The sequence below is a fragment of the Convolutriloba macropyga genome, chromosome 12 (assembly GCF_964194025.1).
Source record: "Convolutriloba macropyga chromosome 12, txConMacr16.3, whole genome shotgun sequence".
NCBI classification, from domain to species: Eukaryota; Metazoa; Xenacoelomorpha; order Acoela; family Convolutidae; genus Convolutriloba; species Convolutriloba macropyga.
The window spans coordinates 7,557,268-7,585,252 of record NC_134479.1 but is presented as its reverse complement, the minus strand read 5'-3'; the positions used below and the strand labels follow the sequence as shown (position 1 = coordinate 7,585,252).

The 27,985-nt window shown below is 38.5% G+C and overlaps 1 protein-coding gene and 6 non-coding genes across 8 annotated transcripts in view; 5 read left to right on the top strand and 2 right to left on the bottom strand.

Moving 5' to 3' along the window:
- LOC142350226 (kynurenine--oxoglutarate transaminase 3-like) overlaps positions 1-27,686 on the top strand; it is a 48,219-nt gene extending 20,533 nt beyond the window's left edge. For both annotated transcript variants that reach the window (XM_075401987.1, XM_075401986.1), the window contains exons 6-9: positions 10,499-10,664; positions 20,590-20,717; positions 24,017-24,234; positions 27,299-27,686. In XM_075401987.1, the coding sequence (XP_075258102.1) occupies positions 10,499-10,664; positions 20,590-20,717; positions 24,017-24,234; positions 27,299-27,464 (678 nt within the window). In that variant the 3' untranslated portion in view covers positions 27,465-27,686. The remainder of the gene's footprint in view (positions 1-10,498; positions 10,665-20,589; positions 20,718-24,016; positions 24,235-27,298) is intronic.
- On the top strand, positions 12,307-12,378 carry Trnae-uuc (transfer RNA glutamic acid (anticodon UUC)). Its single transcript has one exon. It is a non-coding gene; the product is annotated as a tRNA-Glu (tRNA).
- On the bottom strand, positions 12,486-12,557 carry Trnaq-cug (transfer RNA glutamine (anticodon CUG)). The gene has a single exon. It is a non-coding gene; the product is annotated as a tRNA-Gln (tRNA).
- Positions 13,181-13,253, top strand: Trnaf-gaa (transfer RNA phenylalanine (anticodon GAA)). The gene has a single exon. It is a non-coding gene; the product is annotated as a tRNA-Phe (tRNA).
- On the top strand, positions 15,004-15,075 carry Trnae-uuc (transfer RNA glutamic acid (anticodon UUC)). The gene has a single exon. It is a non-coding gene; the product is annotated as a tRNA-Glu (tRNA).
- Positions 15,183-15,254, bottom strand: Trnaq-cug (transfer RNA glutamine (anticodon CUG)). The gene has a single exon. It is a non-coding gene; the product is annotated as a tRNA-Gln (tRNA).
- Trnaf-gaa (transfer RNA phenylalanine (anticodon GAA)) lies at positions 15,884-15,956 on the top strand. Its single transcript has one exon. It is a non-coding gene; the product is annotated as a tRNA-Phe (tRNA).
- Positions 27,687-27,985: the final 299 nt, after the last annotated feature.

The window sequence follows — 27,985 nt, the reverse complement described above, 5'->3', positions numbered from 1 at the left end:
ACGGTTAAGGTTACCTCTAAGCTACTCATGGACCTAACGAAAGTTATTGCATCAGACCCACAAGTGTGGCTATTAGCACTTATATGGTGCAAAATTGGAATTTTTTGATATTTTGTTATTTATTGTTAAATTTCTAAGTTGTTTATTTTATGATACTTTAGATGACCATTAAAGTTCAAATACCGTACATTCGAGTCATTTAGTGCTTCGTAATAACCATCCGTGCTTATGTCAACAAAAGTAAATATTGCAGTAATTTGACATTTACTATGTAAATAATGACCTAAATCATTTTCTTGATTAACCAATCAGAGACAAGTACCAATGATGTTATAAATGATAAATATTTGATTATTTACTTTTACCCAATTGTTTGATTAGTGAAACCGTATTGTATTTAGAACCATTAGAAACTGTTACCCAAGAGCAGTTATATGTTCTTGCGGGTTATATGTTAGTTGAGCTTACTTAACGAGAAGTTAGCAACATTACTAGCTACTGGTTGAAGCCTTACAAACTTCAGCACGAGATTGAACATAGATTATCACTAAGGATTTTCTTAACTTCAATCAACAAAATTAAAGTTACAGTCCTTTAATACGTCCGAGCGACTAATTATTTCTGCGAGATCGTTAGTCAATCGAACCCAGTGAAGAACCAGGCCGGCGTAAAACTCGAGAACCAGGCTGTGATATATCGGTTCCACTGAGATTCTTGAGCAGCCGCAACATTTGGTCCGCCAACCCGGACACCAACAGCAGTAGCACGAACAACAACGAATCTTCGATTCAACCTGGTGGACCAAAACACAACCAGCAACGATGGCCAGCAAAAGTCCCAACAGACACTGGAAGACAGCTGATTGGAAGGCGAGTGGTCAACTCAAGACGTTAGAGAAAGAGCAAGTTGATCTACTCAAGTCCTTCTCCAGATACCTCAACGAGCTAGAAGGCTTCTTGACACAAAACAAAACAATGACGGCCGAAGGTGCTTATCGATGTTTCTTCGAGACATACGACAACTTGGAAGACAACCGACAACAGCAGAGGTTACTATTAAAACCAAAGTATTTTGAAAGCTTTGACAATGACACCAAGCGTATGTTAGAAGAAAAGAGGAAGGTCTTGCGATGGGTAGTTGACAAAGTACCAGATCTCCGAGGCATTGAAGATTGTCGCGCAATAGTCGTCGACTACCGGAAAGATACACTGAGAGAGTACAAATTATTGGGAGATTATGTTCCAATCGCGAACGAATTGTTAGAACTCGAAGAGAAATTGAAAGCAGAAAATTTAAGCGAATCCGAAAAACAGATACTGTGTGATCAGGCGGAACGGTTATTAGAAAAGCTAGATGAAATTTGTGCAGAAGCTCTTCGAATAGCGAAAACAGAAGCTTGTCACCATGGGTTTACGAATTTCAGTAATGCTAGGAGTCACTACCAAGACCTGATCAAACAGTACAGGCTCAGCAAGGATTGTGGAAACCAAACATCGTTAGTGTCAACTACATCGGCTGGTGACAAAGACCCAAACGACGAAACTGTAATTGATACAGGTAATGGAGCAATAGAAAACGCCGAGGAGAACAACGAGGTCTCTTCCAAGCATTCTGCTACACATGGAAGCAGAAAACAACCCAGTATTGCCAACTCACGATCATCAAAAAGGCGACAGATCGAAGAAATGGAGCTCGAACACCTAAAAGCAAAGAAAGAAACAGAGCAACGACTGCGAGAGCGCCAGTTGGAGTAAGAGCGTGAAGAAATAGAACTTCGTCGCCAGCAAGAAGAGTTACGTTTGCAACAGCAACAACAACAACAGCGGCGAGAACAAGAGTTACAACAACAGCAACAAGAGCAAGAATTACGTCTGAGGATGCAACAGCAAGAAGACGAACTGCGTTTTCGACAGCATGAGCGAGCCCTCGAAAACGAAAGAAAGAAAGCAGAGGAAGAAGAAGAACAAAGACGTATGAAACTTGAGCTGACCAAAGGAAGCTCAAGAGCATCCGGATCAGTGGCAGATGAGATAGAAAGTGTTGGATCAAAACGAAATCAAGAAAGGACAGCAAGGTGGGCAGAAGCAGGGGCTGAACAGTCTGTCCCTCAACGGCCACTCTCTCCAAATGTTGTTATCGACCCTCCAACGAATGTCACCAAGGACAGAGCTGACAAACGTTTCAGCACCTACCCGAAAACTACCCCGCTGTTCCAACCAGGCGAAAGGCTTTTCTCAACGCAACTGGCTGAACCGAGCATTCTCAAGAAACCAGAAGTTCGTAAACCAATTAGAGTAACGGACCCACCAGCACCACCGTTGACAAGGACGACGTTTCAGCAGCAGCGAACGTCAGCAGTTCGAGACAGAAACAGGAGTCAGAGTCCCATTAACAACTTTCGGAACAGGTCTGCCGAGAGCAGAAACAGGAGCACAATGAATCACACCACTCCCCAAGTAATCTACCAACCAGTACCAAGCAGTGGTGCCAGTGGCTTGCCAAAACTAAAACTGACTGAGTTTTCAGGAGACCCACTGGAGTGGCCAGAGTGGTCAGGTCTTTTTGATGTTGTTGTTCATCAAAAGCCAATCAGCGATACAGAAAAGATGCAATGCCTCAAGACCAGTCTCACGGGTCAAGCAAAGGCAGCAATATCGGGAATGGGATTCAGCTCGCAATCATACTATCACGCTTGGGATATACTCTGTGAGAAGTACGGCAGATCAGATTTCATAGTCAACGCGCAATTCAAGAAAATACATACTCATCCTCCAGTTCGGCATGACGATTCTACGAGCATTGTTAAATTCGCAAATGTGGTTACAAATGTGGTGAACACCTTGACTCAACTTGGATACACATCAGATCTAGAAGCAGAAGCAGGGCTAAGTTCAACAACGAGAAAACTTTCTCTGCAACTGAGAGAACAGCGGTTGCAGTATATGCAAGATCGTCGACTACTGAGAGGTAACCTGATTATTTTCAAGGAGTGGTTTGCCTCCAAAGCTGCAATTCATGAGAACTTGTTAGCACAGACAAACTCGTCGTTTGACAGAAACAAATTTCAAAGCCGTGATAAACCGAAGACGAGTACCTTTGCTTCAAACGCTGAAGAGTCAAGCAAACCCAAGAATTTCGAATGTCCCTTCAAAGACGGACAACATCCGATTTGGACGTGTGAAAAGTTCAAATCACTGAAAGTAAATGAACGACGAGAGCATGTCCAGAAGTTCCGACTGTGTTTCAATTGTTTGAAACCAGGCCACATGTCGAAGGACTGCAAAAGCAGGACATGCAGTGTACCCAGCTGTGGAGGACGACACAACAGGCTTTTGCACATTGAACTACCGAAGCAGGAAACTACAAAGAATGTCTCAGGTGCTACAACGGCAGTAGCAACTAACATCACCCAAGGAGGACTTCCAGTGGTACGAATCAAGCTGACAAACAGAGACTTAAGCCTAATTGTACTAGCAATGTGTGATTCGGGATCCTCAATCTCATTTGTGGACAAATCAGTGGTGTCGATACTCCAACTCCAAGGCCGAAAAGCATCTCTATCAGTAGCAGGGATCCATGGCTCACAAGATGTCAAGACTGAAATAGTGCCGATAGCTGTTTCAGCGCATGAGAAGTCTCGACCACTGACAACAGTGCAATTCTATGTGCACGAGAAACTGAAATTGGGGGACCAGATTGCGGAACTGCAAGAGTTGAAAGACCGTTACCCACATTTGAGGAATTTGCCAGATCAGAGCTACAACCTAAACGATGTTCAAGTGATTCTTGGACAAGATTGCTACGACATTCATCACCCTTTTGAATTCAAGAAGTCAGAAGACAAAGCTGCACCATGGGCAGTGAAATCAAAGATTGGTTGGGCTTTAAGTGGACCCCTACCAGCGAAGCAAGCAGCAACTTTTGCGACCACAGCAACATCAATTGCAGATGACAAATTAGCAAGCCAGTTGAGTAAGTGGTGGGATATCGAGTCCTACGCTTAAAACTCTGATGTCACCGGTCATTCGAAAGAGGAACAAAAAGCAATCAAGACGTTGGAGCAAACAACGCGATTCAATGGTGAAAGATACGAAGTTGGACTTCTGTGGCGAGAGGACGAAGTGAAGTTACCAAACAACTTCTACTCTGCAATGGGGCAACTCAAGTCCTTAGAACGACGCCTACAGAAAGACGAGGCGCTAAAGAAGCGCTACCAAGAAACCATCGACACAGATGTCAACGCCGGATACGTTCGGAAAGTAGATCAAGCTGAACTGAATGAAACCAAAGACCAACTGCAATGGTATTTACCACATCATCCCGTCTAAACCCGAAAAAGTCAGAAGAGTGTGCAACGCAGCAGCAAAGTATCAAGGTGTAGCCCTAAACGACAAACTTCTACCTGGGCCAGACCTGCTGCAGAGTTTGATCGGAATCATATTTCGCTTCCGAGAACACCAAATAGCCTTAGCCGATATAGAAGCAATGTTTCTTCAAGTAGCTGTCCCAAAGGATGACAGCCGATGTTTACGATTCCTCTGGAGAGAAGATCCAGAGCGGAGAATAGAAATCTACGAGTACACACGACACGTTTTTGGGGCGAAAAGCTCGCCGACTTGTGCAAATTACGCCTTGCACCAAGTGGCGAAAGATAATGACGTCAACGACGAAAATCTTGTCAAAGCTGTCCAGCGAAACTTCTACATGGACGACTTCCTCAAGTCAGTCAGAACACCTCAAGAAGCGATTGAAATTTATCAGAAAGTCAGAGACATCCTCATCAAAGGTGGATTCAAGTTGACGAAATGGATAACAAGTGTCGAAGAAGTCAAGTCACACATTCCAGAGACAGACAGATCAAAGAAAGGTGTGAAAACTTTTGAAGCAGAACCACAATCATCCTCAATCCTAGGACTCAACTGGAATGTGGACACAGACAGTCTCATAGTCTGTCGTGGAACTGAGCAAGAAGTTCCAGCAAAAATAACTCAGAGAATTGTCCTATCCTTTGTCTCAGCAGTGTTCGACCCACTTGGGATATGTTCACCATTCACCATACGAATGCGGTTTCTACTCAAAAGCATCTGGGCAGCAATGGGACAAGAATGGGACAAAGAGTTGTCAGCAGAACACTCAAAACTGTTCAGTGATTGGTGCTCTGAGTTGAGAGAAATAAGGACAATGTCAATAAATCGCCTTTATTTTGAAAACGGATGCACAAACTTGAGACTACACATCTTTACAGATGCATCAGAGGAAGCAATGTGCATTGTGGCATATCTGCAAGATGAAGCAACGCTAAAACTGACATATGTAATAGGGAAATGTCGTGTGGCACCCATCAGACATATGACGGTACCGAAATTAGAACTTCAAGCCGCAGTCTATGGAGTTCGTCTCAGAAAGCAGATACTCAATGAACATGATGTCAAAATTGACAAAATCTATCATTGGACCGACTCATCAACAGTGCTACAGTGGCTACAGGCAGCGCACAAGAAACAACAAGTATTCGTTGCGAACAGAGCAGCGGAAATATTGGAAAACTCATCTATGGATCAATGGAGACACGTCAAAGGTGTCGAAAACCCTGCCGACATCGGAACCAGAGGAATGTCCATCGAAGGCCTCAAGGAGTCCGTATGGCTAAACGGGCCGGCATGGCTCCAGGCAGATGAAGAAAAGTGGCCAAAGCTGTGGTGCCAAGTGAATGAACTCGAGCCTGAGCAGGTTATGAGTACTGTAGCAACGGAAACAAAACTAGACCAAATATTTGACTGGAGACGATACAGTTCCTTCAACACCTTCCTCAAGTCAGTCAGAACACCTCAAGAAGCGATTGAAATTTATCAGAAAGTCAGAGACATCCTCATCAAAGGTGGATTCAAGTTGACGAAATGAAACTTCATTAGAAACTTCATTGCATACCTCATGAGGTTCAAGACAAAGCAGAAGGGTCCCCTCAAAGCAGACGAAATTCATCAAGCAGAGCAAATACTGTTTCGATTTGTTCAAAACGAAAGCTTCCCGAATGTTTCGAAGTCTATAGCAAACAGCAAAGAAATCTCCAAAACTTTAAACATTGCCAAATTGTCACCCTTCATAGAGGAAGATGGAACAATTAGAGTAAAAGGCCGACTGAAGCATTCAAACCTTGACTACAATGCAAAACACCCAATATTGTTAACAGCAAAACATCCAGTTGTACAACTTCTGTTGGAGAAAGCACATCAAGACAACCTACATGAGGGCACAGAATATGTGAGAAACATGCTCCAACAAGAATACTGGATCATCGGGCTGAGAAATGCATTGAGGAAAATCAAGTCGAGATGCATCAGATGCAGACACAGGAACGCCAACCCAATTCACCCACCGATGGCAGATCTAACCCGAGAACGACTTGATGAACATGTGTTCCCATTCACTCATACCGGAGTCGACTACTTCGGACCCTTCGAAGTCAAGTTCCTACGACGTACCTTGAAGAGATGGTGCTGCCTCTTCACTTGCCTGACAACGAGAGCAGTACACATTGAAGTTGCTCAGTCATTGGACACCGAGTCATGTCTAGCTGCAGTGACAAGATTCATTGCAAGACGTGGCTACCCAAATACCATCATTAGTGACAACGGAACAAACTTTGTTGGAGCAGCCAATGAGCTGAAAGCATTCATGAACGAGTGGGACAAAGATAAGATTGAGAGTGGCACAGAAAAAGATTGTTTGGAAATTCAACCCTCCCGGAGCTCCTCACTTTGGTGGAATCTGGGAAAGACTGGTTCAAAGTTGCAAGAAGGTCATGATTGCAATCTTGGACAACAGAAGCCTCACCGACGAGGTACTCAGTACAACAATGTGTCTTGTAGAGCAGACTCTCAACGCAAGACCCCTGACGGCAGTAAGTGACGACCCTGAAGATTTTACAGCACTCACACCTAATCATTTCTTGCTAGGACGAGAGAACGCGAGTGCACCATTCATGCCATCCAGTGAACGCTACCATGACCTGAGAAATTCATTCAAAACGGCTCAAGCATATGCCGCGATGATCTGGAAAAGATGGACTCGCGAATATCTTCCACAATGGAACCAGAGATCGAAGTGGTCAAAAGAACATGTGCGAAACCTGAAAGAAGGCGAGTTAGTGTGGCTAGTAGATGACTCTGTGAAACGCTGTGAATACAAGCTTGGACGAGTCATTGAGATCTTCACTGGCAACGACGGAGTTGTGAGATCAGCGAGAGTCAAAATGGCACATGGAGAGCTAAACCGGCCAGTCGTGATGTTAGCGCCAGTATTCTACGATGGTGTTTCCGAGATCGAGAACAGGGCCGGCGATGTTGGCGCCACTTCAAATGAGCTAGAAAAGCCATCAGATAGCAAGACATAACTTTTGAAACTGAAAAAACTTGAAATTTGTCAAAACTCAAAAATGGTCAAAACTGAAAATTTTTACAAGTTGGGACCGAAAATTTGTCCACCCCCCGATTTTGGGAAGGCAAAACCCGAGCAACCCGACGTTATGGCAGACGGTTAAGGTTACCTCTAAGCTACTCATGGACCTAACGAAAGTTATTGCATCAGACCCACAAGTGTGGCTATTAGCTTTTATATGGTGCAAAATTGGAATTTTTTGATATTTTGTTATTTATTGTTAAATTTATTAAGTTGTTTATTTTATGATACTTTAGATGACCATTAAAGGTCAAATACCGTACATTCGAGTCATTTAGTGCTTCGTAATAACCATCCGTGCTTATGTCAACAAAAGTAAATATTGCAGTAATTTGACATTTACTATGTAAATAATGACCTAAATCATTTTCTTGATTAACCAATCAGAGACAAGTACCAATGATGTTATAAATGATAAATATTTGATTATTTACTTTTACCCAATTGTTTGATTAGTGAAACCGTATTGTATTTAGAACCATTAGAAACTGTTACCAAGAGCAGTTGGCTCTCATATTGACTAAAATTTGATTCTTTAACAACTTTAGTCTTTTTGTTAAGTTTTGCTAGATCTTAAGATCTTGCGGGTTATAAGTTAGTTGAGCTTACTTAACGAGAAGTTAGCAACATTACTAGCTACTGGTTGAAGCCTTACAAACTTCAGCACGAGATTGAACATAGATTATCACTAAGGATTTTCTTAACTTCAATCAACAAAATTAAAGTTACAGTCCTTTAATACGTCCGAGCGACTAATTATTTCTGCGAGATCGTTAGTCAATCGAACCCAGTGAAGAACCAGGCCGGCGTAAAACTCGAGAACCAGGCTGTGATATATCGGTTCCACTGAGATTCTTGAGCAGCCGCAACAAGCAGCAAGTGAACGCCCCTCGTCTTCGTAAGCAAAAAGTTTCTTTACACCGACATTCTTTGTTCTTCAACAAAATGGTACAGAAAATTTATAGACTATTTTCTGCTCGCAGCAACTGTTCAATAAAGTAATTTTTGTTCAAGCAATGAATACTCCATTTATGGGGGTCTTCAATTCTACATATTTACCTAAGAAATGTAAAAACTAACACAACCAGTCGAAGCCAACTTCAAAGAAGAGAATTATAAAAACAAACAATTAATTCGAACGAGTCGTCTAGATAAATTTGAAATCATTGTCGACATCATCAGTAGGAAGTAAAAATTTTGCACAACCCATTTATCGTCGGGCTAGTATTGCGCAATCTATTTTTCGTTCGACGAAAATTTTCAGAGGACTTTTTCATCCTAGGGAATGAGAAAAATTGGGAAGGAGGACAAAGAAGGAGCAGACCTCTTAGAGCCTTAATAACCTCTATCAGTTGTCATTTCCTTCGTCCTAGTTGGCTCTCACAGAGTTAGGATTGACTTCACAAGCTATCGAATACCAAAACAAAACGCCTCGCGATTTTTTTTTTGCGAGCCAGCAGTTTGTTCTATTTTCCTTACCTTTTTTGCGTTCTGGTAGCTTCGAACCTATATTAGGATTGTTTCATGCAATATCAAGTTTTTTTGTAAAAGAATTCGAGAGTGGTCGAAAACACTTTAGCAAAAATGTTTCGGACTTTTAGAAATATCTGATGTGTTCTATTCCAAAAAATAAGCAATAAAGCTCGTTAAAAACAAGAAAAATGCGTTGAAAAAGCAGCAAGTGAACGCCCCTCGGCTTCGTAAGCAAAAAGTTACTTTTCACCGACCTTCCTTGTTTTTCAACAAAACATCACAGAAAGTTTATAGACTATTTTCTGCTCGCAGCAACTGTACAACAAAGTAATTTTTGTTCAAGCAATGAATACTCCATTTATGGGGTTCTTCGATTCTACATATTTACCTGAGAAATGTAAGAACTAAACGCAACCAGTCGAACCCAACTTCAAAGAAGAGAATTATAAAAACAAACAATTAATTCGAATGAGTCGTCTAGATAAATTTGAAATCTTTTTCGACATCATCAGTAGGAAGTAAAAATTTTGCACAGCATATTTCTCGTCCGGCCAGTATTGCGCAATCTATTTTTCGTTCGACGAAAATGTTCAGGACTTTTTCATCCTAGGGAATGAGAAAAACTGGGAAGGAGGACAAATTACGAGCAGACCTCGTAGAGCCTTAATAATCTCTATCAGTTGTCATGTCAACTCCGCAAGCAAAAAAGATTTTTCAAAAAAGATATTTCACACCGACCTTAGCCCTCGTTTTTGAAGAAAATCGGTACCGGAAATTTTCTGCTCGTAGCAACTGTTTTAAAGTAATTTTTCCGAACTTATCTTTGATTGTTTTAGCACCATATTATTTGTGTGATTCGCCATAATTGAAAGTGATCCATATTGAAATGGTCTGTTTGACTCTTGTTGATAAAATTATATTAAGAAACTTAAATTTGTTTTTTGAACAGTTTATTGAAATAGTTGGCAAAGAAAACCCGATTGTGTGGGTTTATGTGCTCATATTTATGGTACTATCATCATCTTTTTTCGGGAGATGAACTGATGATGGCGAATTCCATGAAGTATTCGATTTGTCTTTACCTGATTGAAGTTGGAAGAACACAAGCTGTTATTTGATTACCAATAAATGTGCTTTGCAATCTTCATGTTTTTCTTAAGTGCCTCAATTTACAGTGTTGTTGCCTTAGTGTATGTCGACATTGTGAATCAATCATACAGACTATGCCAAATGGCAGGAAGTTTAAACCAACAATATAAAGTCAGTATTTTTTTGTAGAATCACTTTTTTTCAATTCTGTGAGGATTCAATCCACTGGCTGGAATTCTAGCCCAGCAGCATTGGAATGGCCGCAATTAACAACAAGCTCAACTTAGCTCGGCTGTTAAATACTTGCTCGAGCAGTGAGAGCTAAGACTTAGGATATTTCCTTACTTCAGTAATGCATAAAATTATGGACTATATTAGATTGTGATGACTGCAACTAGTACCCGTTTTTAATGCAATATCTCATTAGCCACGCATATTTCTACTCTCAAATTATCAGAGTGTGATTTGAATGTTTCAGCACGATGTGATTTGTGTGAGTGACGAAGTGTACGAGTGGATGGTGTATGAGGGACAAGAGGAGGGAGATGGGAGTACGATTGAACATGTGAGGATGGCCACTCTAGAGGGAATGTGGGACAGGACTCTCACTGTATGCAGTGCTGGGAAAACATTCAACACCACAGGTAGGGGGGGGGCAAGTATATACACACTAAATAAAGTTAAAGTAAATTTACACACTAATTAAGGTGATTTTAAGGCAAGTTACCGTAGAATTTAGGTGTTTTTTAAGGTAGCGAGGCCTTAACTTTCCAAGTAAAGTTCAGGTAAAGTTCAAGTAAAGTTCAAGTAAAGTTAAGGTGAGTTAAGGAAAGGCAAATCTTCCTTAACAGTTAAGCTGAGTTAGGATGTGTTTCATGGTAAAATTACCATGAAGTCAACTGAAAAGTTTACGAAAATTGTTCACATTTTTTCACTTTAAATGAAACACCTATAAAGTACTAGTGGCCTATAAAACACCTATACCATTATTTGAAGTCGGATAGTGAACCGAATGCCCCTTTGGTACCCGTCCTCCACGGCAGGTTTCAATATAATCAAGAGCATCATCAGCCGTTCGAGAGCAATTCAGTCGTTTGATTTTTTCTAATTCAATGATAAAATATTAACGCTACATAGTCATAGCACCCTATGAGTCAGGTTTTTCGTGCAATACCAAAAAAGTAGTATTTTTGAGTGTGTTGCTCCGTAGGAGTCCAGAAACAATCACAGAATTTAAGTTGAAATACTTGTCAACGAGCATATCCACTATTTTTGAAAGCATTGTGTTATTGTTCCGGGTTCGTAGCTGTTTTGCTTTTCAGGACGGTTCTGCCGTAAAACGGCTATGATGGTTTTGTGGCTTGTTATTTAATTTCTTAATGTTTTTTAATAACTTGGTTTCCTAATGTATATAATCTTGTCGGAGATGATTTATTGGGTTTTTCTCTAATGCTTTTTTTATGTTCTAGGTTTATTATTTCATTTTTAGTGAATGAGATTTTTTTGGATTCCTTAAAATTATTGTCCGCACTATTTAAATAAAAAATTCTTTGTTTTGTTTTTACAGAGCTTTTTTCACCGAACATATCTTATTTTGCTTCTGGTGTTCAGTTGGTCTAATTGCATTAAAATTGAAGCTGAGAATTGTACCCTAATGTCTACAAGTATTTCTTTGGCCTAAGCGAGTATTCGGCTTATATCTCATCCCACGTCGGGTTGTTTGAATTTTCGAAGTCTTTTCTTATGGTGACTTGTTGTTTTTTGTGTGATTAAGATTTCCCTCGTTCAGATGTTTAAGCAAGTGACCCGAATAGGTTGCAGTTTACTTCTAAAAGTTAAATAAATAAATGCACTAAACCTTATTTCAATGCGTCAGTTTACATTATGCTGTGGTCGTTTTGAGACACTAGAGGACGTATTGAGCTGAAGCAGTCTGCAATTGAATCCACTTCAGCCTATCGTTTGTGAGCAGTTCATTCGGCTTTTCCTGCGTGACTCTTGTTTTGCTGGTCTCGAGAGTGAAGCTCCAGTTTATTTTCAGCTTCTGCAATTTAGTTTTTTCGTTTTCTATTGATTCGACAAGAATTGGAAAGGTTAAGTCCCTGATGATTCGACTCTCCAATTGGGAATTTTTTTTTCCTATTGCTAGGATTTATGTCCTTAATTTTGGATAGCAAACGTGCTTTCATTGTGGATTTACCATTAGGCGTTTGTTCGTGATACTTGATGGTAACGCTTGATGATGCTATGATGTACTACAAAAATTCATCTTGAAGAGAAGGCAACTCCCAGTTGGTCTAGCGGTTAGGATTTGTGGCTTTCACCCACAAGGCCCGGGTTCGACTCCCGGACTGGGAAAGTTTTAATTTCCGTTCAAATTCTGCGCTCATGCTTCTAAAGTTTGGCATACAATGGCAAAAGTTTATTAAAAACCTCCCGACATTCAGACGTTTATGGTTAAAGAAAGGTCCAACCGAGATTTGAACTCGGATCTTTGGATTCAGAGTCCAAGGTGCTGACCATTACACCATGGGACCGTTGCGCAGGAGTACGCGGCAACCTTTGTAGTTCTGTGGTTGAAATTTAGTATTCAAGAGGTTGCTTTCGTGAATCAAGAATATTAAAGCCTTTCTGTTTCCAGACGTGATTTTCAATTTACTTCAACACAAATCCCGAGGCTACTTGGTTGGTGGCAGTTTACTACAAAATTCTATCGCAATGGCAACAAACATTGTTGACCCTCCCCCCGCCGCTCGCACCACAGCTAAAGGATAGGAGCCATTACAAAGTAACACAAGGAGGCACCTTATTGTGCTGGTGTATCGTATATGATCCGACCCTCTGTATTTCACTCACGCATCATTGACTTAACGTTTAATGGAATAAATAAATCCGAATATAACAGAGAATTTTGCTGAAGACAAGTACGAAAAACAATATATTTACGGTATGGTGGATATAGTTTATATGACCACTAACCTGGTGGCTATAATGGGAAACACGTAAATTTTTTTTGCAAAATTTTCACAGATTTGCGTTTTTACAGAACAATATCAAGTTTTGCGATTCTGCGTGAGGTACATTAAGTAACCGAGGAGTAGTGTGCTACAAGGTTTTCGAATTGAAATAGTATGATGTGATGGTATGATTGCTTACAACAGCCGTGATAGCTCAGTTGGGAGAGCGTTAGACTGAAGATCTAAAGGTCCCTGGTTCGATCCCGGGTCGCGGCAGATCTTATTATTAATAGCCGCCCTCATCTTCTCAGCCGGCTATTATAGCGCTCCTATTTTTTTAGAATTCAAAGAATTTGAATTGTATTGGGGCGCTTTTTTTTAAGATCTGTTCACACATTTTCATGATTTTTGAAATCCAATTGGAATAGTGATTTTGGTCACGCCGAAACAGGAAATGGAGCGAAAAAGCGAGTGGTTTTGCGGCGTGAATTTTTTTCGCTTTTAAGGAAAGGCAAATCTACCTTAACAGTTAAACTGAGTTAGGATTTCCTGAGTTGATAGTCGAGGTTAAATTTAAGATAAGTAAAAAAACTTTTGTTTGTTTCTCATAGAAGTAAATGGACTACCAAAAGTCAACTCAAAAGTTTGCGAAAATTGTTCACATTTTTTCACTTTAAATGAAACACCTATAAAGTACTAGTGGCCTATAAAACACCTATATCATTATTTGAAGTCGCATAGTGAACCGAATGCCCCTTTGGTACCCGTCCTCCACGGCAGGTTTCAATATAATCAAGAGCATCATCAGCCGTTCGAGAGCAATTCAGTCGTTTGATTTTTTCTAATTCAATAATAAAATATCAACGCTACATAGTCATAGCACCCTATGAGTCAGGTTTTTCGTGCAATACCAAAAAAGTAGTATTTTTTGAGTGTGTTGCTCCGTAGGAGTCTAGAAACAATCACAGAATTTAAGTTGAAATACTTGTCAACGAGCATATCCACTATTTTTGAAAGCATTGTGTTATTGTTCCGGGTTCGTAGCTGTTTTGCTTTTCAGGACGGTTCTGCCGTAAAACGGCTATGATGGTTTTGTGGCTTGTTATTTAATTTCTTAATGTTTTTTAATAACTTGGTTTCCTAATGTATATAATCATGTCGGAGATGATTTATTGGGTTTTTCTCTAATGCTTTTTTTATGTTCTAGGTTTATTATTCCATTTTTAGTGAATGAGATTTTTTTTGGAATCCTTAATATTATCGTCGGCACTATTTAAATAATAAATTCTTTGTTTTGTTTTTACAGAGCTTTTTTCACCGAACATATTATCTTCTTTTGCTTCTGGTGTTCAGTTGGTCTAATTGCATTAAAATTGAAGCTGAGAATTGTACCCTAATGTCTACAAGCATTTCTTTGGCCTAAGCGAGTATTCGGCTTATATCTCATCCCACGTCGGGTTGTTTGAATTTTCGAAGGCTTTTCTTATGGTGACTTGTTGTTTTTTGTGTGATTAAGATTTCCCTCGTTCAGATGTTTAAGCAAGTGACCCGAATAGGTTGCAGTTTACTTCTAAAAGTTAAATAAATAATGCACTAAACCTTATTTCAATGCGTCAGTTTACATTATGCTGTGGTCGTTTTGAGACACTAGATGACGTATTGAGCTGAAGCAGTCTGCAATTGAATCCACTTCAGCCTATCGTTTGTGAGCAGTTCATTCGGCTTTTCCTGCGTGACTCTTGTTTTGGTGGTCTCGAGAGTGAAGCTCCAGTTTATTTTCAGCTTCTGCAATTTAGTTTTTTCGTTTTCTATTGATTCGACAAGAATTGGAAAGGTTAAGTCCCTGATGGTTCGACTCTCCAATTGGGAATTTTTTTTCCTATTGCTAAGATTTATGTCCTTAATTTTGGATAGCAAAGGTGCATTCATTGTTGATTTACCATTAGGCGTTTGTTCGTGATACTTGATGGTAACGCTTGATGATGCTATGATATACTACAAAAATTCATCTTGAAGAGAAGGCAACTCCCAGTTGGTCTAGCGGTTAGGATTTGTGGCTTTCACCCACAAGGCCCGGGTTCGACTCCCGGATTGGGAAAGTTTTAATTTCCGTTCAATTTCTGCGCTCATGCTTCTAAAGTTTGGCATACAATGGCAAAAGTTTATTAAAAACCTCCCGACATTCAGACGTTTATGGTTAAAGAAAGGTCCCACCGAGATTTGAACTCGGATCTTTGGATTCAGAGTCCAAGGTGCTGACCATTACACCATGGGACCGTTGTGCAGGTGTACGCGACAACCTTTGTAGTTCTCACAATGCGGTTGAAATTTAGTATTCAAGAGGTTGTTTTCGTGAATCAAGAATATTAAAGCCTTTCTGTTTCCAGACGTGATTTTCATCTACATTTACTTCAACCCAAATACTTGGTTTGTGGCTACTTGGTTTGTGGCAAAGTCTATCGAAATGGCAACAAATATTGCTGCCCCTCCCCCCGCCGCTCGAATCCCAGCTAAAGGATAGGAGCCATTACAAAGTAACACAAGGAGGCACCTTCTTGTGCTGGTGTATCGTATATGATCCGACCCTCTGTATTTCACTCACGCATCATTGACTTAACGTTTAATGGAATAAATAAATCCGAATATAACAGAGAATTTTGCTGAAGACAAGTACGAAAAACAATATATTTACGGTATGGTGGATATAGTTTATATGACCACTAACCTGGTGGCTATAATGGGAAACACGTAAATTTTTTTTGCAAAATTTTCACAGATTTGCGTTTTTACAGAACAATATCAAGTTTTGCGATTCTGCGTGAGGTACATTAAGTAACCGAGGAGTAGTGTGCTACAAGGTTTTCGAATTGAAATAGTATCATGTGATGGTATGATTGCTTACAACAGCCGTGATAGCTCAGTTGGGAGAGCGTTAGACTGAAGATCTAAAGGTCCCTGGTTCGATCCCGGGTCGCGGCAGTTCTTATTATTAATAGCCGCCCTCATCTTCTCAGCCGGCTATTATAGCGCTCCTATTTTTTTTTACAATTCAAAGAATTTGAATTGTATTGGGGCGCTGTCTTTTTTTAAGATCTGTTCACACATTTTCATGATTTTTTGAAGTCAAATTGGAGTAGTGATTTTGGTCACGCCGAAACAGGAAATGGAGCGAAAAAGCGAATGGTTTTGCGGCGTGAAATTTTTTCGCTCTAAATTTAAAGTAGAGTGATAAAACGGTTTTTGAACAAAAATTCGCTTTCTCGCTAGTGGCCAATCCATTCATAGTCCGTTTTAGGTCTAGTTTTAGGTGTTAGTCAATGAAAATTTTTTGAATTGTACGTCAGGACTTGTCCTGCTATGTTTTGTTACTTCGTCGAATAAAAAAATGTTTCGCTTTACCTCATTTTGCCGCTTTTTCAACATTTTGCGTGATATTTTTTTGACTTCTCTAGGTTAGTTTCTCTCTTCTCTCATTCTGCTAAAAGTGATTTTGAACATCAGTTGCTCAGCAAAGCAATTCAAAATGAACAGAGTCAGTATAAAAAATTGAAGTCAGAAGTAGAAACGGGATAAACCCATAAAGCCCAATTTTAGATGCCCGCTATTTGAACGTCGTTCCTGTAAGTCTTAGTTACCATCTCTAATGCTTATTGGTATTGATAGTAGCCCCTGTAGCCTCTCTCTAAGAAACAGAAGTATGTTCAACTACGAAATGCCACCAAAATAAATCGGACTTAAAAAATATTTTTGTACAAAAATTAAAAAAATATATTTTTGTACAAAAATTTAAAAAAATCTTCTATTCTTTTAATCCCAATCATGCTTATTGGAATCAACGGCGGCTATTTTCCGGCAATCTGCCGGGTATGTTTTTGAAAAGAGGTGTTACTCCTCCCTACCTCTACAATGATGAAAAATAATAACATAAACAACGAAATGCTGCCCCAAAATCCGGCTCGAGGTTTTCACTGAAAGTTATGTAAGAAATGCGCTGATAGCCGCTGAAAGAAAACATTTTTCAGCGGATAAATTTTACATAATTATCCGCTTAATGTGCTGTCTTTTAAACACATTTATTTAATAAATTGAGCACTTGTCGACACATTAACCGGATAATTGTAGGATTTATCCGCTGAAAAATATTTTTGAGCAGTTGTCAGCGCATTTCTTACACAAATTTCAGTGATTCCAGCCCTTATCTTACGCATTTTCAACGCTTTCCGTAAACAATTTGGAATACAGAAGAAATTTTTTCCTGCTTCTGTACATATAGAAACAGCACCTGAGCAAGACTGAACAGCATTGCACTAGAGCAGTCCAACTTCAAAACAGTTGGATTTTTGGCAAGGGACTTAATAATTTTGTCAACTTATTAAACCAGGAAGTTTAAGTATAATTGTCTTAAGATAAAGCAGTTATTGCAGCTGGAGTATATAGGCAAATTACGTGATTGAATTAAACCAGGTAGTTTAAGTATAATTGTCTTCATTTCGTTAGATAAGATGAAAGTGTGACCCTTTTCAGTTAATCATTAGAAAAACAACGCATATTTCCGATTAATTGATGGCTCAACATAATTGCAAAGGTGAAGGACCGTACATGGTTGGTGACTACGATATAAGCAATAGTGAGCAATAAAAATGCACGTAAAATTTTAATGTAAGGAATATGCTGAATGCGCTGAAATTCTCGTTCTCTGAATTGCTGAATTTTTGTATGAGTTGTGCTGAAATTTGAAGTGTTGAATTATCTAATGAATGTGCTGAAAGATTTTTGCAAGAAATTTGCTGAAATTGTGCCAGGAATATGCTGAAAGAGCTGATTTTGAGAATTTTTGGAGGAGCTGAAAAAATTGCTAAAATTTTGTAAGAAATGTGTGTTATTCAGCACATTCAGCTCCTAAAATTAGGCTGTCAACACATTCAGCATATTCCTTTCAAATTTTCAGCACTTTTGTTTGCGTTCTATTCGAGCATTTACTCTAAATATTTTCCGAGTATGTTTGCCCTTTTAGAGAAAGCTTAGTTTGTTATGTAATGTTAGCTTTATTTTAAGTATCCGATTGGTTTCCGGTATTTTACTATTTTTAATCTATAATATTTTTTTGTCTGCTTGATGATTTGACTTTTACATCGGCTTTTTCAGAACTTCTTGATTTTGAGAAGCAAATTTCAAATTCGTATTTTTTGGCATCTCATGGTGAATCTTACTACTCTCTGATTTTTCTAATTGAGGATGATTTCCATTTTAGGATCGCGGCATGTTTTCTCGTTGTAGAGTGATGTCCTTCTTTAGCCGTCCAGCCTTTTTTGGTCTGAACATAGCTTGATTAAAGTACCAGATGAGGTTACTAATTTTTTAGGATTTATTTTGTTTCGGGTGCCCTCGTTCACTTTCTGACCCCCAGTAATAATTGGATGTTAAATCCAAAGTTTTTAACATTTTTCTTTTACAATTTTCTTTTCATCTCACCATTTTTGTCTTTTCGTCCTCAAAAACGGGTTAAACACGTAAATTCTGGCGGGCAGTAAGTACCCCAGCAATTTTCTTGGAGCCTTGTGTCTTACTAATCTCTATGTATGCGATTCATCGAAACTGTTGAGGAGACATAGATTCCTGTTGGCCTCCCTAAGCTGCACACTAAGAGGGGGCTCCGAAATCGAATAGATTTTAATTTTTCTTTTATATTGATTGTTTCTGCGTTTTTTAATTGCTCCCAAAGAAATTGTGTTGCAATTGTTTCAGTCCTGTTGGTTTTCTGTTCCTGATTTTTGTAACAACCGATTTTGTTTTGCGACGGGAGAAATAAGATTAACCAGTTAATCCCAACGGCGATAGGCATATGAATTTGACTCATCCCCCGTTAAACCACGCTCTACTTAACCCCTTCAATCGCCCCTCATGTCCACCCCTCACCCCTCCCCCCAATTCCAACACATTCCACCCTTAATTTCAAACACGCACCCGCATTGACCCTCCTTCTCCCCGATCATGCTCTCTCAAACCCCCTCTGTTAAGCTAAAGCTAGCCTGCAAAAGCCGCGTTGCTACTGACAAATCCAATTGTTTGCCTGTCGTTTGAGAGTAATTCGCCGGACGTTAGTTGGCTATAATTATAAGTTGTTAGAAATTTTGACCGCTTTAGCTCTTCTTGTTTAGGAGAAATGGCCGTTTTCTGATAAAATAAAGGAACTTAGTAAACGTGTTTTTGTAAAAAATTCTTTCATCACCGTGGTGGAACAAAGAGAAACCAAACTAAGATTTGAAACGAAATATTTTGAGATTATTTTGTAGCATCGGAATGGAAAGATGGGAGAAAGGGTGTTTTTATCTTCTAAATTTTTTTTATTTAGATGTCTTTTAACACGGGGCAGATACTAGGTGGGTCTGTACGGCCCCGTTTGTCTAGCCGCTCACTACTTGTAGTATTTGTATTTATATTTAAATTGATGATATTGTTTGAAGCGGAGAAATTTTCTTTCTTCTATAGTTACTCCAATAGTTTCCAAGTTGTACTTCCAAGTTGTAATTCCTATAGTTATAAGTTGTAAGCTCTCTAAGTTAAGGGTAGCAACAATCAAAGCCAGACTCATGCCAGTTGTCTGAGAGAAACTTGTGGCTCGTTGGTTGGTACAACTTTTTTTCGGGTACAACTAGTTTCCGGCTAATTATGATTTGGTAAACATTTCTTATTTCATCCTCTCCTGGTGCAAATTATTGCGTTGTGTTAGAATGGAATTGAGTGAGTTCAATTTATTTTTTGTTTTTATTTTTATACCTGCCGTCGTCCAGAGAAGCGGCTATTAAATAAGTGCTCCACTTTTTTCGAAAGCACCTGAAATTTACATTTTTACGTCTTTAAGAGGCGTAGTGGTTGGTAATCTATTCTTAAATCAGTGGCTTTTTTGTTTCGCAGAATGTAAAGGCAATCGCGAACGTAAATTTCTGTTGGTCTCACTAATCAGCCCACTAAGCGGGGGGGGGGGTCCGAAATCAAATAGTTAACAGTTAAATATTAAATTCAAATAGCGTACCATTTGATTTTGGTTCAATTTCAATTATCATAAGGTTTTATTAATTCATAAGGTTTTATTAATTTCTATCACTCAAGTCACTAAGCCTTTGAATCATTCTGTAATTGCACCCTCCCCACGGGTCTGATTTGAAATCTTTTTCGCCCGATGGTTATTCAGTTATCAAAATAAACTAAAAAAAATGATAATATACTTTTTGATTAATTGCTCTCATTTGACTTTTTGTCCTCAAAAACGAATTATTAAGTTTTATTAGAGCCCTTAGCCTAACTATACTCTAAGAATGCAATTCACCAAAACTGTTTTGAGGAGTCAATTCAATGGTGTGAAGGGCGGTTCTTAATCTTAATCTTAAAAGTTTGACCCCCTCAGTTTGATGATGTTTCAGGAGTCTGAAGTCCTTAAGATTAGAAGCGGCTGAAACAGTCCATAATGCCTCCCTCCCCACCGGTTCTGGTTTGAGATCTTTTCGCCCGATGTTTTTCAGTTATCAAAATGATAATATCTAAAAAAAATGATAATATACTTGATGTTTGAGGTATACTTGAAATATACTTGATAATAAAAATGATGTTTCAGGATGGAAACTGGGATGGACAATTGGACCGAATGGGTTGCTGAAGTATGCAATGGGATTGCATCAGAACACAGTATACACTAATGCCACTCTCTTACAAGAAGCAGTAGCTGCTGGTCTTGAACACGAGGTTCGTTTTTTAAATCATATATTTAAAAATATAGTTTTTTTAACTAACAAAAACTGTGATCTATTCTATTTTGCCACCCCCCAGTGTTCTTTACGCCCCCCCCCCCCCAGTAACAACTTATATGTTGTTGTATGGCACGTTACTATGTAAAAAATAGCACGTACGCATGGGGGCGTAAAAGATATAAACCCACTAAGCTTGGAAACAACTAATCAAAACAGAATAGATCCAAAAACTGCTGAAGTATTCAGTTGTTAATACTAATTACAGTCCGTTGCCAGGGATAAATTGGCATATTTAATAGGCGATTCAATTTACTTGGATGTATGGGTAAAACCCATTTTGCCGCGGCGTTTTGGTAAGTAAGATGGATATCCTTATATTTGTCAATTTATACCGGAAAACGGTGGCCTCTGATGCCACTAGTAATGTTTTACCAAAATAACCAGAGTACTCACGGAGACATTCCAGATAGCGGCTTGCGTAAAGAGAACTAAAATGGGTCACATGTGCAGCCTATCCAATTTTTTCTGCTTAAAACGATGGAAGCAAGTTGACTAGATATAAAATGGGACTTGACTTTCTCCTTGATTCATAAATATTCTGTCAATTCGTATTGTTTTAGTGCAATTTCTTTTCAAAACGAGATAGTTTACTATGTATTTTTCCGATTTGAACGTGCAATTCAATACCTCGTTATAATCGATGATTCTTGTGTTATTGTGACCATTTGACTCTTCATTTTCAAATGTCTTCTAACGCTTTGTAACTAAATTTTTGTGTGATGCAATTTCTCTTTCTTTGTTATGTTCTTTGTTAGTTTTTTGGTTAATAGCAAGTTTAGTTTTGATCATACGTTACTTACCTCACTCAAAAAATTACGCCACTCTAAAAATGACCAATTTTTAATCATTTTAGAATCAAATTTGCATTTGAAGGGTCATAAAATTTAACTTGCTTTATTAATAGCCGCAAACAAAAGCTGGGGTTGTTATTGGTCTGCTCTTGGTTTTTACATTCAGTCAATTTGGAGTCATTTTCGAATTCTGATTTCTGAAGTCAAATTGGAGAAATGATTTTGGCCACGCTGAAGCAAGAAGTGGAGCGAAAAATTGAATGGTTTTGAGGTGTGACAATTTTTCACTTCACTTTTGAAATTGAGCAAGAAAACGGTGTTTGAACAAAAATTCATTTTCTGGCCAATGGTTTTTTTGTTCAGATGCGGCAATTTTTCTTTTTTATTGGATAGTTTTTTTGTAATTGGTTCTCCGAGCCCTTCCTGGCCATTTTTAGGTCTAGTTTTTTGTTTAGTAAATGAAAATCCCTTGAATTTTTGGTCAGAACTTGTCCTGCTGTTTTTTTTACTTCGTAATAATTTTAGTTACGACCATGTGACCTCACGAAATTTTGACTGAATTGAGTGCATGATATGATTTTTCACTCTAACTATAGTGAGTTTTTGTTCATGCACGGGAGTAAGTTTTTGGTCATATATGACTTACCTTACTCTCAGAAAGACTTCCTCACACGCTCAAAATGACTCTCTTTTTACTTTAGTTCAACGAGATCAGGTCAACTGAGTTTGTCTCACTCTGCTTAAATGTTTTGTGAGAACAGATAATAGAGTGAACAGTAAGTTATAAATTATACAATCAATTTCTTATTGTTGAGACTGCAGATCCACCAAGCTATCGAGGCTGTTTGCTGGAAATCTACCAGCTTTTTTCTTTTGTCTTTTAACAGTTCTGAACAGTATAATTTGCCATTAGTATCTGGCAATCTGCTGGCTATATTTCATTGATTGCTGGTGCTTATTTACATTAATTTTCACTTTTACATTTTTCTACTGGAAGTTTTTTTTTCAGTTAGTGTCAGCGAGATTTGCCTCCACTGAGGACAATAAAATTGCCTCCGCAGATTTTGATGCCATTTTTGCTCTGAGGAGTAGTTGATACTACAAAAGCTTTCAGCGCAAAAGAATCTTGGGCCCCGGGGGGTAGGGGTCCCTGCGGGCCTAGCTACAAGAATTGGCCTTTACTCGAGACGCAAAGTTTGTCAAGTTCTCGGATTGCACCCGATGGATTGTCTTGAAATTTTGCATGCGGCCCTAAACTGGCAATCCATGAGCGCATGCCAATTTGTGGATCAATTGAAACATTTCTTCCATAGGTTTTGGGCAATTTTTGGGTATACTTTGCCCAAAAACACACTTTTTTGGTTTTTGTTCGTTTTTCTCGGATTGCACCCGATGGATTATTTTGAAATTTTGCATGCGGCCCTAAACCGGCGATCCATGAGCACATGCCAATTATTGGAGCGATTGAAACATTTCTTCCATGGTTTTTGGGCAAATTTTGGGCTAATTTTTGCCTAAAAAATCGGTTTTTTCCGTTTTTCCGAACTTTTGCTCAATTTTGTTTTATTGTTTTCTAGCAAAATTAGTGTTAATTATCCTGACCGTATTTATCCCATATTTAAGTTAACAGTTTGAATTTTGGTTTTTGAGAACCGAGATAAACGGGTCAAGCTTAAGGCATTAATCTGATATCCTGTTCCCTTAAAATTTCAGTAGTCCATAAATGGAAGTTCTGCCAAACAGCTGAAGAGAGGTATGAATTCAAGGCGTGAAACTATTTTTTTGGGGGGATTGGACGCCCTTCCTCTGGCTAGCTTCTCTATGCCGAGGCTAGGGAATACAAAAGCCAGAGCCCCCTCCAGATGTTAGAACGATTCTTCAGGCGTCAGATGGCCACGCGTTTAATTTCTAGCCTCGAAAAAATATGTTTAGTAGTTTGGGTTTTTGTTGTATCTTTTCTGGCATTATGGCTGCCCGTGGTTGTACTAAAGTAGAGTAAAAAAGGACATGATTCAGAGACAAATTGTTAGATGGCATGTATATATTCCTTTTTTCAGTGCCTATTTAGGTTTTGTCTGATGTAGCAAATTCTTTGTTAGCTGCGATATGCACTTTCGTTTTATGTAAATGCTAACGTATGAAAATCAAGAAAATAATTTTGTTCGTCTTTTTTAGCCAAGGAATTTTCTAAAACAGATTGAGTTCTCCTTTATAGTTCGGTTTTTACAATAAATTATTGGCTGATCCACCCAATAGAGTCGCCAAAAATGTGGCGATTTTGTACTCTCTATCTCGTTGACCAATATTTTCTCTCCGTTTCTTTAATAGCTCCGCTCTCATTCGCTGATAAGATACCAAATTTTTCCTCATTGATATAAAACTACATAATGGCTCTCAATATGAAGTGAACTGGTCTGTGAAGGTAATTATCGTCTCATTGCAGCAATCCATAATGGGCCAGAAAGACTCTTACTTCGTGTGGATCAAGGAGAAATTGAAAGAGTCGAGAGACATGCTCACAAAATCTCTGGTCGAGGTCGGATTCGAACCACATTTGCCCCAAGGTGGCTACTTCGTCATGGCAGAGTATTCAAAGCTGCCAATCTCATTATCTGATGCAGATCCCAATGATGACAGTTTAATGGACTTCAAAATCGTCAGGTTGATCAATTTTTTGAATTGATAACAACCATGTGTAAAACTTAAATATATGTGTAAGGAGTACTTACAGCAAAAAAGAACATATTCAACGATTGTTTCGATGAAATAAAATGAGAATCCTTTGCTGAGCTTCAGAGGCAAAATAAAAAAAACGTTTAAAAATATTCAGAGAATTTATGACTCGTAATTGAAAACTTAAAGCATTTTTGCTGAATTTCTTTGGATAGTAAAATGGATAATCGTTTATAGTTCTAGCTCTCATTGGAGGCTAATCAATGTCGTCTTTAAAACTTATTTCTCTCGGTGAATTTAGTCATCAATTGAGCTTAATAATTGCTCTCGAACAAAGTTCGAAGCATTTATTGTAGTCGTGTCTTTCTTTTTGATGCTCGAAATTTATATTGAAGAATGTGTTTTCGATTTTCGTCAAAAGAAATAGGACAAACTGGGAAAGATCGGGGCTATTAAGTTGCTGTGCAGTTGGCCTTCCTAAGTGTAAGCTAGTTATAGCCAAAGCTAACCGTTTCCCTGTTGTTCGGGAGAAATTCGTCCAGTCGTAGTTGGTTGTATTTTTTGACTCTCAAAATTTCTGTAGAAGATTGTTTTTTTAAGGTGTCTGGTCTTCATGTGCTCTCCAATTTTTTTAAATAACACTTCGTGGAACAAAGAAATGGCGGAATATTTTTGTTAGGCTGGCGTTTTTCTCCTGGCCAAATCGGAAAATTTCACTCGCCTCATAGAAAAATAAAAGTAGTACCATATGAAAGCTCTTGAAATCCGTATTTAAAAAAACGTTCGGTCAGTTTTTCTACAAATTAAGCTTTTCATATTAAAAATTATCTTACTGATACCAATGATACCTCCTCGTGGTCTTGCTAATAAGCATATTGCTTTTATTTCGTGTTTAATTGCTTTTGAACGAAGTTCATAGCAATTATTGTAAACGTGTTGTTCTTTTTAATGCAAATTCTTTGCTTGACCATTTTGAGCTTCGACTTCTCAAGTGACCTTTTCTCGCTTTCGTTCTTCACTTTTTAGTGATCTCTATTGCTCTCACTCAGAAGTAAAGCTTGTTGCTAATATGAAATCATTTTAGCATATCTATACGAGTGCCCGGCTATGGAGCGGGAGGTCAATGGTTCGAAACCCAGCGGGTTCAAAATTTTTTCTACCCGTCTGTCGTTCGAGAGCAATATTTTCGACATAAGTCGGTTCATGTTTCTTCTTTATGCTGATTGTTTTCAATTTGTTTTTTAAAAAGTAAGATGTCCATGCGAAATTTTTATTTTATGTTGGATTTTGTTTCTTAATATAGATTATCATTTCATCTTGAGAATTTTAATCGCTTGGTTAGATTGACTGAATCACTTTGAGGTCAGTGGATGTTAGAATACAATTTCTGTGGGTTAGAGAATTTTAGATCTTATTGATAGGTCAATAAGATAATGATAGCGCCAGAACAAAGTTAGAGTTTAGTTTAGTTTTTCGCCACTCCTTATGGGCTCAACGTCAGAGTTAATCAGGTAAGATCTTTTTTGTCTTTGACAGAAATTTTTAGTTAAAGCTTCAAAGTTTCTCGAGGTTTCTGCGAAACCAGCACAAGCGGTTTCGGGGCTAAGCATTGTTAAGTGAGATCTTTCTTCTGCGTTCGATAATGATAAAAATGTGTTGTAATTTGTTCAATAGCAGCCGTCAGCCTCTCAACGGTTTTCTGCGTTTTTTGATAAGTGAGCGAGTAAGGAAACCAGAATTTCAGGGAGTGAATAAAGTTTGTAAAAGTTATTTCAGTGAACGAATTCGAAGAGCAGAGAAAAGTGTTTTTGTTCATGACTTCTTTTGAAAAATAGCGAGAAATATAGGTGTGAAAATTTTTTTCTTTAAGCGAGCATTTTTTTTGTTCACGTGCGGTTTTTTCGAGCGTTTTTTTGTTTTTTGAAACATCGGTATTTTCACAGCGATTGGAAGGTTTTTGGTAGTTGATGGGTTTTACGGGTAATGAGTTGTACGCTAATTTGAAGATTTTTCAACTAGTTCTCTGGTTTTGAGGTTATTTAAGCAATTTCTGGCCTATTTTTGTATTATTTTGCTTTTACTTGTCACTGAATGTAAGCCTAATGCTCGTGGACTGTTTCTGTTGCAAATTAAATACAAGTTCTTTGGTACCAAGCATGGTTGTTTTTGTGTACTTTTTTAATTTTTTTTATTTCAGTTAAGATAGTTTTTTCTCCTCTTTGATGCTAGTTGTTGCTTGATGCCATGCCGTCGGAAACTATTTATTCAACAGGCTGATTTGTGGCGAAGACATCTTCGAGTCATTTCCGGAATTCTTCTGGCTATGTTTATTTTAAGATCTCTACACATTTTTATGAGTTTTGAAGTCAAATTGAAGCGATGATTTTGGTCACGCCGAAACAGGAAGTGGAGTGAAAAAGCGAGTGGTTTTGCGGCGAGAATGTTTTTCACTAATTAAGTCTTAGTGTTACAAGTTTATTAGAGCGATTGCTTGCTGAAATTAGTATTAAGCTTACTAGTTCTCAGTTTAGAAGCTGAAAGTACAATTTTAGAATTTAACTGAAACTGCACACCGAATTAGAACACCTTTTTTCAAAATTTAGGAAAAATGTGTGAATTTTTGTATTGTTTTTGTTTTCTGTTTTAATCCTGATGTGCGTCAAGGGCGGCTATTTTCGGGCAATTTGACGGCTGTGTTTTTAAATTTGCGTACCTTCTGTAATTCGAGTGGAAATGATAATTTTAGCCTCCTGCAATGAAAATGTAATGGAAATATTTACGCAGTTAATTGATCCCCAACTAATTGAGAAACCAGTTGGTCAGAAATTAATGGCTAACCTAAAATTTTTTGTTGACAACAATTTTTTTCCGATAATTTTCTTAGCTTTATTTAATTTTTCATCGTGAAAGTTTCGATGTGAGGTTTGTTTCTGCGTAAAAGAAAACTGTCGTAAAAGTATCGGGCTTTAGAAGGCAGAGCCCTCATTTGGAAAAAGTGGAGAGCTTTGTTTCATAATTAACGACGACAGAAGTGTTGTTTTTGTGTTATCAGATGGCTGATAAAGGAGAAAAAACTGACAGCAATCCCAGTGTCCGCATTCTACAGTCCACAACACAAACACATTGGAGAGAAGTTCCTTCGATTCTGCTTCATCAAGAACAAAGAGACTCTAGACAAGGCGGCCGCCATCTTGAAACAGTGGAAGGAGGAAATGTGATTGATGAATGGGAGTGGCCATATTTAAACTGAACTTTTTTTGTCTTGTTATGAAGTTTAATCGCTCTCAAACGAAAGTCGGAAAGCGTTGCTTTCGTGGGATATGAAATAGGGACATTTGGTCACGTTGATGCTAGGACCTCAATTTTAATTTTAGAAGAGACGTGAGATTACGGATTTCATGTAAAATGTTTTTAAACTGAAAAATCAAGATGGCCACAAAGTTTTTTTTAACACTTTAAAGGGTATAAAATTATTGGCCGAGTAGACGAGGTTTTGGTCAAATGCATACTAGGGACCAGAGAGACTGGGCTTGCCTGGCCTCGCTGCAAAAACCCGTTTCTCGCACTCCATCAGAGTGTATTGAGGGCGCGGTTGTCCGCTTGTAGTTCTGCCGCGTAGAGGCGTCCATAATTGAGAACCTGAGAGCACCAAAGAAGGAGTACCAAAGAGAAAATACAGAACCGTAATAAAATACTGAAGAAGAGACACTCTCAGTGACTTCCAAAGCTATCGGTGGGG